Source organism: Cygnus atratus, chromosome 15 (genome assembly GCF_013377495.2).
Source record: "Cygnus atratus isolate AKBS03 ecotype Queensland, Australia chromosome 15, CAtr_DNAZoo_HiC_assembly, whole genome shotgun sequence".
NCBI classification, from domain to species: Eukaryota; Metazoa; Chordata; class Aves; order Anseriformes; family Anatidae; genus Cygnus; species Cygnus atratus.
In genome coordinates this window covers 11,112,040-11,126,400 of record NC_066376.1, presented here as the reverse complement: position 1 = coordinate 11,126,400, position 14,361 = coordinate 11,112,040, and the positions used below count along the sequence as shown (strand labels likewise).

Sequence of the window (14,361 nt, the reverse complement as noted above, 5' to 3'; positions counted from 1 at the left end):
GCAGCAGCTAGTCTGGAGACCATGAGATGTGTGGGCTGTGATGTCCTTGCCTGCCCTGATGGCTGCAAGGGAGGCTGAGGCAGCTCCCTCCTCTGGAGCCTCCCAGAGTATGCTCATACCTGTGTTCCCCCCATCTCTATTGTTGGCTGACCATCTCCACAGTGGTTTGTTCTGAGCTGTGGGTTCTTTTCCTGTCCCTCTCCTCCTCACCTGCTGCCCCTGCTCCCCGCACAGGCTCCCTTCCTGGGAGCTGTGTTCCCAGCACAACTCTCCCGCAAAGCCCTGGGTGCTGCAGCATACACTTGCCCTTGGTCACCATGGGCTGGTGCAGGGCTGAGACCAACTCAGTGCCCATGTCTGGGGTTGTGTCCACCTGGAAAGGAGCCAGGCAGCCTCCAGTATGTTGCTGGGCAGTTGCCTGCTCTCTGACGGCTGCCTTTGTGCTGAAGCCATGAACTCTGCTCGCTGGAAGCAAGCTGTGGCTTTAATCAGCACAGCCTTGGCTGACCTGATGTAGTGCGTTACCACCCCTGCCAGGGACAGAAGGGACCTGTGGGAGTGTAGCCTGGGGTGCAGGGACAGCGTGGTGTACTGGGGAATGTCATTTCTGTGGGTGATCTTTGCTTCCTGTTGCTGCAGAGTGTGCGAGCAGCCAGCATCAATGGAGCCACATGAGTGGCCGGACGACATCACCAAATGGCCGGTGAGCATCACTGGTGGCACAGGGCCTGTGCTGGCATATGGCATTTCCATCCCACTGTTCAGAGACACAGCACTGCTGTTGGAAGCAGTATCTGCTGCAGCCTCCTGCTCGTTGTCACAACCATCAGGTCAGGGCGGCAGTTGCTTTGTCAAGCCAAGGCTTGAAGCCCTCCAGCTCCAAAAGTTCCCCCTGCACCAGCTAAAGTCCTGAGCCCTGCCAGGGTAATAGGATGACGGAGACTGACTCAGTCTAGGAGCTGTTTTGGTTGCTTGGCAGGGAGGGGAGAAGGTGTTGATTTAGGCTCCAACAGCTCAGGCAGATGGGGTGTCAGGCACCATCTTGCTATCAGACGAAGGCCTCAGGAGGCTGTGTCTGTGGGACTGGCTTCTTCCCAAGTGGCTGTTTTGACCTTACCCAGGCAGCAAGCAAAATCGTGACTGTCTAACTGAAGCCTATTGTCATTTTCCAGATATGCACAAAAAACAGTGCTGGAAATTATACAAACCACCTTCACATGGACTGTGTGATTACAGGCCGGCCCTGCTGCATTGGGACCAAAGGAAGGTAACGAGTTTTACCTATATGGAGAGGGGCTGGGTAGCGGGGTGAGAAACAGGGGTCCCTTTTGGGGTTGTAGACAAAGCCATTTGTCCTCCTGCTTCCTGCATGCAGCCCAGAGCCCTGCTGGGAAGGGGAGCCCAACCGGATCTCCCAGACAGAGCAGGACTCGGACAAGCGCAGGATAACAGCCAGCCTGATTCTTTGGTGTGGCAGGGTATCTCATTCAACTGATCCTGCAGTTTGGAGGGACTCAAAGCCCTGGGAATTAAATATTTCTTTTGGGGAGTTCAGTGCTTTTCCTTGGGAATGGCCAGCGTGTTCCTAACAGGCTACATTGGCCCAGCTTGGTACCTCTGAGCATTCAAGGAGCTGTCAGGAAATGACCAACTGTGGGGTTTGCCAAGGAGGAAGATGTTCTTCCTCATATTGCTTTTCAGCTTAAGTAGTTGCCTAGTGCTTGGACATGGCTTTCCCTGCTGGGAAGAAAAATCAGTGCTGCCCCAAGGGGTTTCTCTGTCCCAAAAGTCACGGCAGGACACTCTTGGCTTAGCCCCTGCCTTCCTACGCTGTCAGCGACTGAGGCACAGGACTCCTAAGCCCAAGAGACACAAATTCCGCAACCCCCAGTGTTTCTTTCTCAGCTGTAAATAGCTCAGCTTCAGTACTTACTTTGGAACCCTTGTATGCAGGGCATTAATCTAGGGGGGGAGGAAGCAGGGGGTGACTGAGACTTGTGTTTGGGAGAGGAGCCGGGGGGAAGTGGCAGGTACGAAGAGTGGCGTCTGACTGAAATGGGAATGCATTAGTGCACCCGTTGTAGAGATGCTACAGCATGTCAAGGGCTGCATCAGTTCTCATTGACAGATTTGGGATGAGATGAGGAGGAGTGGGTGTCCAGGGACGACACTGTGTCTTCCACACGACTGTGACCAGTCATTTCTCATTTTGATTACCTGTGCTTCTTCCAGGTGTGAAATAACTTCCCGAGAGTATTGTGAATTTATGCGGGGCTATTTCCATGAGGAGGCAACGCTTTGCTCTCAGGTAAGTGCAGGCTGGGGTTTTGTATGGCCACTCCTATTCCTCTTAAAAGCTTGGCAAGATTTGGGAGCGACTGTGGCAGTATGGGTGGGAATCTTGTGTTCTGTCCTTAGGCTGAGTCCCACCCTGAGCCCAGGGGAAGTTGCTGATCCAGAATGTAGTGGCAGAGCTAGTTGCATCCGTCCTTTTTGGGAGACCAGTTTAGAACTTGGGGCTGGTAGCCACAAAAGCCCAGCACAGGACCACTGTAAAAGCAGCGGGTGAATGCAACCTTCCTGCTCCATGGGTGAGCAAATGGGGATGTATGTTGTACGTGTGTTGAGGTGATAAATAAGGGCCTAATTCTGCAATAAGTAATGGGTGGGGTCATGTGAATTGGTGTCAGAGACAAGTGTTGGGACTTGATATAGCAGGGAAGGGAAAGGAGAACCCCTTTTTCAGAGTTAGCTGCAGTCTCTGACTTTGGTAACTGGCTGTGCTGGGTGGTGCTGGCTGGCACACCTCGTGACCCCTCTTTTGCTGCCCTAGGTTCACTGCATGGATGATGTCTGCGGACTCCTCCCTTTCCTAAATCCAGAAGTCCCTGACCAGTTCTACCGCCTCTGGCTGTCGCTTTTCCTACATGCTGGGTAAACACAGGTGCAAAACTTCCAGTGGGGGGAACCATGGGATTGCCTTGTGGGTTGTTCTAGCGGTTTCTTCCCTGGGGGACAGTGGGGGGCTGAGTTTTTGTCCCTGCTGAGGTTTATCAGGCTGCATTTGGTGGGAGGGATATTAAGAGGCATGGGCCAGATCAGGTGCTTTCAACAAGACTTGGCAGAGAAGACAAATGAGCTGAGCACATTGGGGAATTCAGTGGCTGCTGCTTCAGCTCCTGTACTCTGAATTTGGCAGGATCCTGCACTGTCTGGTTTCAGTCTGTTTCCAAATGACGATCCTGCGGGACCTAGAGAAGCTAGCAGGATGGCATCGCATCTCTATCATCTACCTGCTCAGTGGCATCACTGGGAACCTTGCCAGTGCTATATTTCTACCCTACAGAGCAGAGGTGGGTCTCCTACAGACTAGGGTCCTGGCAACTTGCCCTGAATACAAGTCTCTTCATACCTGTGCCTCTCTGGCAGAGGCAGAGAAACCAGAGCTGCGCTTATCTCTGCAGCATGTGGATTGTGCAGATTTTTAGCTAGAAGTCAGCACCGCACCGTCATCTAGCTGCCAAGCAGTAACATCCCCCACAGTACCCTGGGCTTTCCAAGTGACTGACCCATTCTGGCCATGGGAAGATGGCTGCCTCTTGCAATGAACTGGGGGGTGTTGACCAGATGATGAGGGCCGTGGTAGGCTGGGAATTAAGATTTGTAGCTGGTGCCAGAGACCCTCCACATGCAAGTGGCAGGTCGGAGAGGGTGTGGGCTAAGACCACAGCTTGCCTTTCCCACAGATGGTCCAGGACTGTCCCTGACCACATTCCACAGCTGGAGAAGTCCGATGTGACCATTGGCTTCACTTCAGAAAGCTGCATGGGTTGGACCTGGATCTTCCAGGTCCTTCAATAAGGAAGAATGCATGGTGGGTGAGGGGACCAAGGAGATGGCCTTTAAAGACCTCTCCACTCTGGTGACTCAAACCAGATTCACCGTCCTTAAAATGAAAATCTGTTCTGGCCATTGATGGCCTCACACCTGCCTTGGTCCTCGTGTCAAACCAGGCCTTGAACCCCATTGTCAGGATGAAGTCTCACGCTGCGGCATCTCTTTCCCAAGTAACACTGAACAAGGAGTTGGTTGAATGATAAGTAACTGTAATGGCTGGAGCTGGCTGCAGAAGCCAGGCAAATGGCATGTGCCTGATGTTACTTGTAATGCTCTTCTTCTGCAGGTTGGCCCTGCAGGATCCCAGTTTGGGATTCTGGCCTGTCTCTTTGTGGAGCTCTTCCAGAGCTGGCAAATCCTGGCACGCCCATGGAGGGCCTTCTTCAAGCTGCTGGCTGTGGTGCTCTTTCTTTTTGCCTTTGGCCTCCTGCCTTGGATCGATAATTTTGCTCACATTTCAGGATTCATCAGTGGTTTCTTCCTCTCCTTTGCCTTCCTGCCCTACATTAGCTTTGGGAAGTTTGATTTATATAGGAAGCGATGCCAAATTATAGTTTTCCAGCTCATCTTCATTGCACTCTTCTCAGGACTTGTGATTCTATTCTATTTCTACCCCATCAAGTGTGAGTGGTGTGAGTTCCTTACTTGTATACCATTCACAGACAAATTCTGCGAGAAATACGACCTGGATGCACAGCTCCACTGAAAGGCAAAGACGGGCTTCTCGAGCAGGCACTGGAGATGGACTGTCTTTGCATTTGCTGTGCTAGTTCCATATGGACAAAGCTTCTAATCCAATGACACTTCTAACCCTGCCCGTGGTTAATTTAAACTGTCTCTTTAGCACTCGGCAGGCATGTTTTGCCTTATCTCAGAAGACTCTGAACAGAAAGTTTGTGCCTTGTTCAATTGTATTGAACCTTTTCTGCTGCCATTATTTTTATTACACTAGTTTCAATACTACATTTTTAACCAGAGTTATTTACTACTGCTGAGGTGGTGATTAAATGGAAAGGTAGCGTTTTAGCTACTGTTAATTGTTTTGCATAGTCTGTGGCTATGTTTGTTGCTTTATTTCACCAATGTTGTTTCACACACCAGTAGGATGCATGCTTTTCTGGCACCCAAAACACCCAGACAGATTTGCTGCTGGAAATCACAGAATCGTTAAGGTTTGAAAAGACCTCCACGATCATCTGGTCCAACCATCCCCTAATAATAGTGTCACCCACTAAACCATGTCCCTAACCGCCAGGTCCAACCTTTCCTTAGACACCCTCAGGGACGGTGACTCCACCACCCTCTGGGGGCAACCCGCTCCAATGCCTGACTGCTCTTTCTGAGAAGAAATGTCTCCTCATTTCCAACCTAAACTGCCCCTGGTGCAACTTGGGGCCATTCCCCCTAGCCCTATCGCTAGTTACCTGCGAGAAGACACCGACCCCCAGCTCCCCACTACCTTTCAGATAGTTGTAGAAAGCACTAAGGAGAGACATAAGGGCTTTAAACACTTCAGAAAACTAGAGAGCCTCTTTAATCACAGATAGTGCATTCAGCATACAGCTCAGAGGGAAACATTTTGAACAGTGACTGCAAAAACATGTAGGAATTTCTATTCAACTGGAGTTTGCTTCTCTGGGAAATGGTACAGTCTTTTCCTCTAGGAGAGTGCTGGATCCAGTGCCTGGTCATGGTAGAGCTGGATTCTCTGCTGTCTCTATTAAAGAAAGAACATATTTGAAAGTGGCAGTAATAACTACATGACGGGCTCTCTTACATCCACAGTACCAGAAGGATCAACTGCTGCTATAGGTAACTGCTGGGCGTGGGCACTATGGGGTAGACAGAGCTTTTCTGTCATGGCACACACTTCGTTACACTGAATGCCACAGATGCGGTAGCATTGAAAGAGGGAAAAAGCTACTGTGGTCACAAAGTGACAGTTTCTAACCCAGCTAGCTGGAGCCACAAAACAAAGAAGTGTTTGGAAAAATTGCAATTACCGCTGCTTTTTGGTGACTGTATTTTTAGGTGATGAGGGGAGACAATTTTAAACATGCTAAGTTTGGGAGTCCTGGCCACCCCTTGTGTTTGTGTGTATCACTGCAGCACGATACCAGAACTACGCTGTGTACTTGGGCTACATACAGGTAAATATACATGCTACTACTAGTCTTAAATCCATCAGCTGCACAAAAATACTACAGCCAAAAGTTGCCTAGTGCCTTCTGAGAACAACTCAACTGAGCTCAAGGTTTCCATAAACTGAGAAAATTGAGAAACAAAAGCTACATGGTACATAAGCAGAGGTGCCTTTTGGTAACTCCTTATAACTTGCAGTAATTGAGGAGAATGGCTCAAAGTACACCCAATGCGAAACAGCAGCAACGTTTACTTGTGTTTGTATATGTGCACCCATGGGACACTTCTTTTAACTGCAGGTGCTCTGAAGGGTATAGGAGCATTAGGAGCAGGTGGAAGAAGAGTCACTTGGATATAATGAGACTCACAGGAGGATCAAATGAACTGGATGGTGACAGTCACGTGTAACACAGAGACCTCATCTTCCTAGGCATTAGTTAACAACCTGCCACATTTCTGACAGTGATTTCCAGAGATTCATCAAGTCTAAAAAAAAATAAAATAAAGCAAGGTCCCAGAAACAGTCATAAGAGCAAATAAAGGAATACCGTATTTAAGGATTCTCAAGACACTGGGGGAGCAGAGTCTAAAATGTAATGTAGGGGTTAGAGATGCACCATTGCTAACACTTAAGTATTGCTTCTGCTGCTCCTGATGTGGTTTGTTAACTGAAGTAGCTGAATCATCATTCCCTGCCCTAAGAGAAGCACAAGCAACACAATGAGAATGTGGAAATGGACCAGAGCCAGCATGTGAGCCTAATGTAGCCACGGACGTTCAGGAATGCTCTGCTGTACAGTGGAGAGCAGCACCACAAGCTGCTGTAAGTCTGAATGCTAAGGCCCTGGGAAGACAAAGCTGAAGAACTGGTAGCTTGTAATGGATATTCAGGACTTACCTGACAGGTTACTTTCGAAGTTTCTTAATGAAGCTGACCTCATCCCGGTTTCTGATGCCATACCTGAACAGGGAGTTGTGCTGTTACATGCCAGTTCTCCGGAAACCACAAACTTTGAAATCCTATAGCCTCCTTTTCCCAGGGAAAGATGGAGTCCTAATGTGCTCTACTGCAGGACAGTTTAAAATTCTCACCTGCATAGGCTGAACAGGATCTGATCCTCTGCCTTTTTAACTGCAACACCTTCTCAACACAATGCCTTGTCACCCATGGCTCAGTCTTTCAAGGACAGCTTTGATTAGGTAGGGCTGTCTTTCTAGGGACTCTCATTCCTGCTGAGTTTGTAATACTTTAGACAAGCTTTTCTTGCCAGTGTGCATGAGGGCTGATATAACCAACACTTGCTCTATGCAGCAGCTAGAGTACACAGAAGTACCTCCTGCCTCCTTGTCCTGAGAACAGGCACGGAAGCATAGCAGTGGTTTGTCAGTGTTGTTACAAGGATTGTCTCTGATGTGTGGCTGAGCAGGCTTGCCATTCTTTCAACCCTTCTCCATGCCCTTCTACCTTAGCAGCTCTGTCAAGCTCTGTGAGGGGGTCTGAGCACTGGCACAGGTTGCCCGCAGAGGTTGTGGAGTCTCTGCTCTTGGAGATACTCAGAACCCAACTGGATGCAGCACTGAGCCACCTGCTCTAGGTTACCATGCTTAAGCAGAGGGCTGGACTAGATGACCTCCAGAGGTCCCTCACCCCATTCTGCGACTTCAAAAGCTCCATCTGATTTCCTCCCTTAGAACACCTTCAATCCCCTCCACCACGTCATGGGGCCTGTGCTCATCTCCTGCAGCGTAGCTGCTCCCACATGCTCCCAGTTCCATTGGAGATGAACTGATGTGCTTCATGTGCACAACACCATGCCTTGCCTTCTATGTGCTCTTCTCCCTTTCTCTCTCGTTTATGCTTTTTCTCACTAACCTCATCTCTGCAGAATATCTCAGGTGTGAACTTCGTGTTTAGCTGTTGTGCAAAGTTTAGTGTGGTTGGACCAGGGACAATATGTTTGACTGCCTTGCTGTCATCCAAATTGCACAAACACCCTCATCACAGAAAAACTGTGGCTGAAGAATTACCCATGGCTTTCCCGTCATGCAGCTGTCCTCTGCTAGGGATGTGTCCCACCTGCGTGAAGCTCTGCTCCCACCTTGCAATCCATTTTGGAGAACCTGGCTGAGCCGTGGCACAGAGGTGCAAGCCAATCCCTCCCCATGCTCATGCTTTGAGTACTAGCCCAGTACTTAGCTTGAGTACTTAGCCTGACTAACTAGGCTCATCCGGCCCCCACAGACGCCAGAAGTGACTCGCTCACTTACTCTCTCAGCTTCTTTCTGTCATCTGCCAGTTTCTCTCCAGCGTAGGTTAGGTGGTACGTCCTCCATATGTACTTCCTGGGGAGAAAAGAAGGTTAAGCGGGAGCCCCGGGGGCGACCGGGGCAGGGCCGGGCAGCCCCGCGGCGGGGCGCCGCTCACCAGCTGAGGTGCTGGGCGCCGCCCTGCCGCGCCTGCCGCAGCTGGACGTGCCTCCGCAGCGCCTTCTTCAGCTCCAGCACGGTCGCGTTCTGCACCACCACCACGGCTGCGGAGGGGAGAGCCCCGTCAGCGCCCCCTCGGCCGCCGTCCCCGTCCCACACGCACCCCCCCCCCCCCCCGGCCCGCCGCCCCTCAACCCCAGACGCACGCATGGTCTCGCCGTCCGCCTTGCAGACGCGCACCGTCATGGCCTGCCCGTACTCCAGCGCCACCTGAGAGCCGATCTCCTCCGGCGTCACCTGCGGGGAGCGAGCGGGCGACGGGGGCCTCAGCCTCAGCCGCGCCGCCCCCGCTCCCTCGTTCCGCTCCCCCGTGCCCCCAGCCCCGGCCCCACCTGCGGCGGGAGGTCGCAGAGCAGCGGGTCCTGCACCAGCCGCGCCAGCGCCGCCTGGAAGAGCTCCAGCACCTCGGCGTGCGCCAGCTCCTCCTCGGCCTCCGCCATCGCCGGGCCGGAAGGGGCGGCGCGAGGCGCGGAACCGGCGATGTTGCTGTTCTGCCCGGCCTGCGGCAACGTGCTGGTGGCCGAGGAGGGGCCGCGGTGCCACCGCTTCGCCTGCACCACCTGCCCCTACGTGCGCAATGTGACGCGGAAGGTGCCGGGGGACGAGGGGGAAGCGGGACCGGGAGCGGGGGGGAGGGGGGGGGGGGAGAACGGGGGGCGGCCGCGGTCGGCCCGGACCCCGCTGACCGCCGGCGGCCCGCAGGTGACGAGCAGGAAATACCCGCAGCTGAAGGAGGTGGACGACGTCCTGGGCGGCGCCGCGGCCTGGGAGAACGTGGACTCCACCGCAGGTAGGGGTCGTGGGGCGAGCCGGGCCGGGCCGGGCCTGGCCTTGCCTCCCCTCACGGCACCTCGCCCCCCGCCCCACAGAGCCGTGCCCCAAGTGCGAGCACCCCCGCGCCTACTTCATGCAGATCCAGACGCGCTCGGCCGACGAGCCCATGACCACCTTCTACAAGTGCTGCAACCCCCAGTGCGGCCACCGCTGGAGGGACTGAGTCGCCCGCACACCTCGGGGCCGGCCCAAGCTGAGGGGGCCCCGGCCTGGTCCTGCCCCGGGGCCAGGCTGGCGGCGGCCGCCCTCGCAATAAAGCTGGCGGTGAGTGGAAATAGCCGCGTCGTGTGGTGCTTTGAAAGCCGCTGAGGCTGAGACTGCCGTGGAGAACTGAAAGAGGAGAGGCCGAGCCAGTGACACGGTGAAAAAATCAGTGTTTAGGAGGTAACTTTAGTTAGCTGAAGCTCTCTAAGAATACTCGGCAAAGGTTAGCGCAGATTCAACTGCTGTGGAACTGACCCACACACAAAGCAAAGGCAAAATGTTACCACTGGAGCCTTCAGGGGAGAAAAAAACAACAGGGGCCTTTTGCCCCACATGGGCAAACCAGAGCAGAAGTTCTGTTTAAAATCTTGCAAAAGCTAGGAAGGATGCATGGAGTCCTTTGGACAGTTAGAGGCCTGGCTTGGCTTTTACAGGAATTTCTTTCAGAGCGTAATCAGTACTGCATCCCCAGCTCCAGCAAACGCAACGTGAGCACCTTTGATGTGCAATTAAAAAAAACCAGCTCTTCATAAACACCTTGGCTAACGGCTCACACCCAACTAAAACAGACCATTCATATGGCCGTTAAAGGACGTGAAATGTTATCTTGAAGAGACTGCTTACGATATCTCACTACAAACAAAAAGATCTAAAAAGAATGCCTGCTGAAGAAGCAGTATAGTAACTGAAAAATAATAAAAAACCACTAAAAAAAGGTAGGATCAAGTATTACCTTCATCTTAACATTAAGATTTATTCTCAGCTTAAATGTATTCAAAAGTAAAAAGAATTAAAAAAAAACCTGCTTTCTTAAAACAAAACATGATGGAGCACAAATTATAAAGTGTTTAATCTGCATTAACACTTGTTCCTAAGGGCTAAAGCAGTTTAACACAACTCAAGTTTAGATCTTTTGTACATTTTACTATCTTTTATCTATTATACATGGATAATCTGCACCCATTTATTCCAGTTAACTTCATAGGGGAACACTCTTCCCAGCCTGAGAGTACAGTCTATGGTAGGCTCAAAGTATGTTGTTGGGGTTTCACTCAGTTTGGGATTGTTTATTTGTTCTTCCATAACTGGCTTAGAGAAGAGAGACACCAGGGACGGCTTTTTCATGTGGAATCGTCTGATGCAACCAAGAGCTTCAAGACCCTGCAGAAAAAATTCACGCATTTTAGCTTGAGCAGTTGCAAAAACAAACTAAACGACCCACCCACCCCCTCAAATGCTATTCTACATTTAGTGTTCCCAGAAACATTAGGCAATTTGTACCGAGTAGTTTCACTTCCAGCCCACCGGAGGACACGGGGATGGCAAAGTTTACTGCACACCAAAGAAAGTTCAGGTAGCTGGATATACCCTCATTTGTCATTTTGCTCATCAGCTACTGTATCTCTTGAGGATAAAAGCCTTTCAGCACAGCAGTTGATGTCTGGATACTAAGAACACACTTTCAATGACAGCTCTCAGAGTTACACATTGGAGCTGGTATAAATGTACCAGGATTCTGAGTCAGCTCTTGTTAATGGGTAGGCATTTGCTCCCACAGCAACACCCAACAAGGCAGTCTGTGTGCTGTATGTGCTGAAAATACCTGCTGCATATTCAGGGATCTTATGCAGGGAAGCATTTGGATCTACTAGCGCTTGGTATAATACTACAGATAGAATATATATATATGTGTGTGTATAGAATATATATAGCTCTGTATATGGTTTCAAAACCAGTTCTCACCAGATTTATTAGTAATGAAGTTAGATTCAAAGTTCTCCAGTCTGTAAAAAACACACGTAACTCTTTGATTTTAATTCAAGTTGCCTAGGAATTTGTATTGCTCTCCCACACGTGCAATGTCTGACCAATGTGCATTGCACACTTAAACCTGTTCGTGGCTGCTCTGCCTGTCTCCTGATCCCAACTAATTGCCAACAGAAATTTTGCCGTGGCACAGGACATAGGGGCATGCTGTGCTGGATGGAACACCTACAAGGCACGATGGTTAGTCAGTGCACGATCGGTAGTGTACACAACTTGTATTGTTACCAAAATGTCTTTGGACATGCCACATGTGTGACATACATACACTTGAATATTCATTTCCATTGTTAAACAGGGGAAGTCATGCTTATGGATGCAACTACAATATTACTGCTATACTTAAGATTTTGAATCATCTTAGAAAAAAATCAAGGTTTCAATTGCAAAGTAGCAGTGGTGGTGATCCCATGTCTAGATGTGGAAAAAAAAAAAAAATTTCTCGCCATGTATTGTTTTACAATTAAGGATGTATGCCATCAAACAGAAGGTCTTATTTACAGTAGTTTTTAAACACGCTTCTTCAGAAAGCTAAAATTGTTACATCAGTAACACAGTAAATCCAAGGACAGGTAAAGCAGGCTTCTTTCTATTCTCACTGTGAGCAGTAAATTCCTCTGGCTTTGGTTAGTTTGCACTAATGGGAGAAGATGGTTTTTCATGGTTCATTCACAGTTGTCACCCATTTTGCTGGGACTTCAAGCGAAGTAGGTGCTGACTCTTACTGCAGAAGCCTAACCGAACTGAGGTTCACACAGCTGATGGTTCACATACCTGCAGTATCTCCGAGACGGCAACAGGCTGCAGTACCCCCATATAATGCTGCAGCAGCAGGTCTTCTGTTATGCCTGGTTTCGTCATGATGTGATAGAGCACAGCTTCCATCATTCCCTTACATACAGGTTTATTTAGATTCCCATCCACAATCCTCCATGGTCTCCCAATGAAGCAGACATTCTCACAGGCCCTGCAAAAGACAGTTCAAGTTCAGCTCTGCCAGCTGCTATTTTGAATGCAAACTGCTGGCTGCATCATGATGCCTCTTCCATCTCCCTATACTGGCAGCCAAGGCAGAATGCTTGCAGGTTTATCTTTGTCTAGTGATTGTGTGCAATTGTAACCAACCCTGTCCTTAGTTCTTACTAGGTTTTCCCAAAAATAATTAGCTAGATTTCCCATCATCACAACTTCTATGTAACAGTGACCGGCCCCAAAGTGAGCATGGTCTCACCAGCGCTGCTTACAAGGGGACAGTCACTTCCCTAGTCCTGTTAGGGAACAGTCTACACTATTTCTGATACAAGCTGATGCTGTTGGCCTTCTTGGCCTCCTGGGCACACTGCTGACTCATTCAGCTGGAGGTCGACCAGCAGCCCCAAGTCCTTTTCTGCTGGGCAGCTTTCCAGCCACTCTTCCCCCAGCCTGTACCCACTGCATGGGGTTGTTGTGACCCAAGTGCAGGACCCAGCACATCACTGATGATCAGCAAAGTTTTGTTTCACTTGTTTGTTTACATTATTTCTATTATCCTCCAAAAGTTGCCAAAGACTTGCTTTGATCTGCAACATACAGCAATGATACTCAGACAGGAAACCGAATTGCTCGTTTTTAGCATTTTGGATGCAAAGGCTGGACCCTGCATTGTAATTCACACTTTCCATATTGCGGAGTTTCCACGTGGCCAGGAAAGGCATAGAGAAGCTGAGACTCACCGACACTGGACTTGTGAATTAAAATTCCTGTTTTTCCTCTGATATTGGAGAGCACACATATGAACACATCAACATTAACAAGAACAATGGAGGAAAACATGGGGCTCATCTTCAGTGCTCTCGATCCATCACAACATAAAGCTAAGGTCTCCAAAGCATTTGCTTTCAGAAGTTATTTTAGTAATGATAACTGTTCAGCTATTCTGCAGACATCTCTGTTACTCACCTGTCCTTAGCTGCCTGGGATAAATCTGTCATAGAACTGTCTGAAAAGAAAACAAACATGTAGTTTTTAAATTAATTAGCCCAAATTTTATCTGGTAGAAGGAAAGTAAAAGGCAGCTAAGCTGTAAAAGGCAATGGCTTATGCTAGAAAATAACAGAATCAAACGAAGTGGTGTGTTGTTCTCTGTTGCATGGGGAGTACCACGATTCCACTCTGCCTTTATCTGCCTGCAGCACAGCCCTTCTTCCACACTTGTTCTCACAACCACATCTGTCTGCTCCAGCCACACTTTTCGTGGTTTTATTCCAAAATCATAGCAAGAAGTTTTATCACCAGAAGTCTTATTACACGGCTGAACAGATGATTCTATGTACTGAAAAAACAAAGTTTCACCCTATGCTGGGTCTCAGCTTGCAAGTGTTCACATGGGTTTGGGTTTGTTTAAATTTTATGCCACTGCTGGTCATACTGAAGTTGATCAGCCATCCGAGTAACTGTAGACTTAGGACTTGAGAATGTAAACTCAGGATTTCAGCATGGTTTACTTTCAAAATGAAGGTTGTCACTGCAACTTCCATGATCCATTATGGCATGGGTTTTAATTACATAATTACTTAATGTACATACTTCTACCACACACAGAGGCTAACAGCTTTGGCATAAGCACATGTAAAGCCTTCAGCTGTGCTTCATCAGTAAGGCTGGTAAGAACTCTGCAGTTGATAACAGCTACAATTTCACCCCTCCTATGTTACAAACAGTAGAAGTTGTTAAATCCAAAATATTATTTTAGCAGTTCTTAACATGAAACTATTAAAGTCTTACGCTACTTAGACAGCCCAGAGTCTGTTTCTTGCAGGAAAGCCCCTATTAAACAATAGTCAACTCCCAGACCCTATGGATCAATCTGCACTGATTCATATGGCAGGCTGCAACTGTAAATGCAGGGTAAGGGCAGATTTTGGCAAAATGCCACAAAGACAGCTTGTGATTCAATCTGAAATGAGCTGATAGAAACAAAAACAAAATACCCCC

General features: G+C 49.2%; 4 protein-coding genes across 9 annotated transcripts in view; 2 read left to right on the top strand and 2 right to left on the bottom strand.

The window, feature by feature from the left end:
- Positions 1 to 4,944, top strand: part of RHBDF1 (rhomboid 5 homolog 1) — a 37,561-nt gene extending 32,617 nt beyond the window's left edge. For all 3 annotated transcript variants that reach the window (XM_035549227.2, XM_035549226.2, XM_035549228.2), the window contains 6 exons: positions 640 to 703; positions 1,173 to 1,267; positions 2,233 to 2,308; positions 2,834 to 2,934; positions 3,200 to 3,353; positions 4,184 to 4,944. In XM_035549227.2, the coding sequence (XP_035405120.1) occupies positions 640 to 703; positions 1,173 to 1,267; positions 2,233 to 2,308; positions 2,834 to 2,934; positions 3,200 to 3,353; positions 4,184 to 4,603 (910 nt within the window). In that variant the 3' untranslated portion in view covers positions 4,604 to 4,944. The remainder of the gene's footprint in view (positions 1 to 639; positions 704 to 1,172; positions 1,268 to 2,232; positions 2,309 to 2,833; positions 2,935 to 3,199; positions 3,354 to 4,183) is intronic.
- Positions 4,945 to 5,408: 464 nt separating this feature from the next.
- Positions 5,409 to 9,024, bottom strand: SNRNP25 (small nuclear ribonucleoprotein U11/U12 subunit 25). Of its 2 annotated transcripts, XR_004779027.2 has the most exons (7): positions 8,859 to 9,024; positions 8,673 to 8,763; positions 8,465 to 8,570; positions 8,308 to 8,382; positions 6,938 to 7,000; positions 6,408 to 6,525; positions 5,409 to 5,614 (listed from the first exon to the last, which is right to left on the bottom strand). XR_004779027.2 is itself a non-coding variant. In XM_035549229.2 (6 exons), exons 1-5 carry the CDS (start codon positions 8,964 to 8,966, stop codon positions 6,946 to 6,948), a joined length of 435 nt encoding a protein of 144 aa, XP_035405122.1. In that variant the 5' UTR covers positions 8,967 to 9,024; the 3' UTR covers positions 5,409 to 5,614; positions 6,938 to 6,945. The 2 variants fall into 2 exon arrangements, 1 of the variants encoding a protein (XP_035405122.1); XM_035549229.2 differs by lacking the exon at positions 6,408 to 6,525.
- POLR3K (RNA polymerase III subunit K) lies at positions 8,982 to 10,328 on the top strand. Of its 2 annotated transcripts, none has more exons than XM_035549231.2 (3): positions 8,982 to 9,117; positions 9,229 to 9,316; positions 9,440 to 10,328. In XM_035549231.2, the coding sequence occupies exons 1-3, from the start codon at positions 9,007 to 9,009 to the stop codon at positions 9,667 to 9,669; spliced, it is 429 nt and encodes a 142-aa protein (XP_035405124.1). In that variant the 5' UTR covers positions 8,982 to 9,006; the 3' UTR covers positions 9,670 to 10,328. The 2 variants fall into 2 exon arrangements, with proteins under 2 accessions (XP_035405124.1, XP_035405125.1); XM_035549232.2 differs by having other exon boundaries at positions 9,396 to 9,635.
- Positions 10,329 to 10,475: 147 nt separating this feature from the next.
- GTF3C1 (general transcription factor IIIC subunit 1) overlaps positions 10,476 to 14,361 on the bottom strand; it is a 47,622-nt gene continuing 43,736 nt past the window's right edge. For both annotated transcript variants that reach the window (XM_035549225.2, XM_035549224.2), the window contains exons 35-37: positions 13,327 to 13,366; positions 12,163 to 12,355; positions 10,476 to 10,725 (exon numbers count right to left, since the gene is read on the bottom strand). In XM_035549225.2, the coding sequence (XP_035405118.1) occupies positions 10,504 to 10,725; positions 12,163 to 12,355; positions 13,327 to 13,366 (455 nt within the window). In that variant the 3' untranslated portion in view covers positions 10,476 to 10,503. The remainder of the gene's footprint in view (positions 10,726 to 12,162; positions 12,356 to 13,326; positions 13,367 to 14,361) is intronic.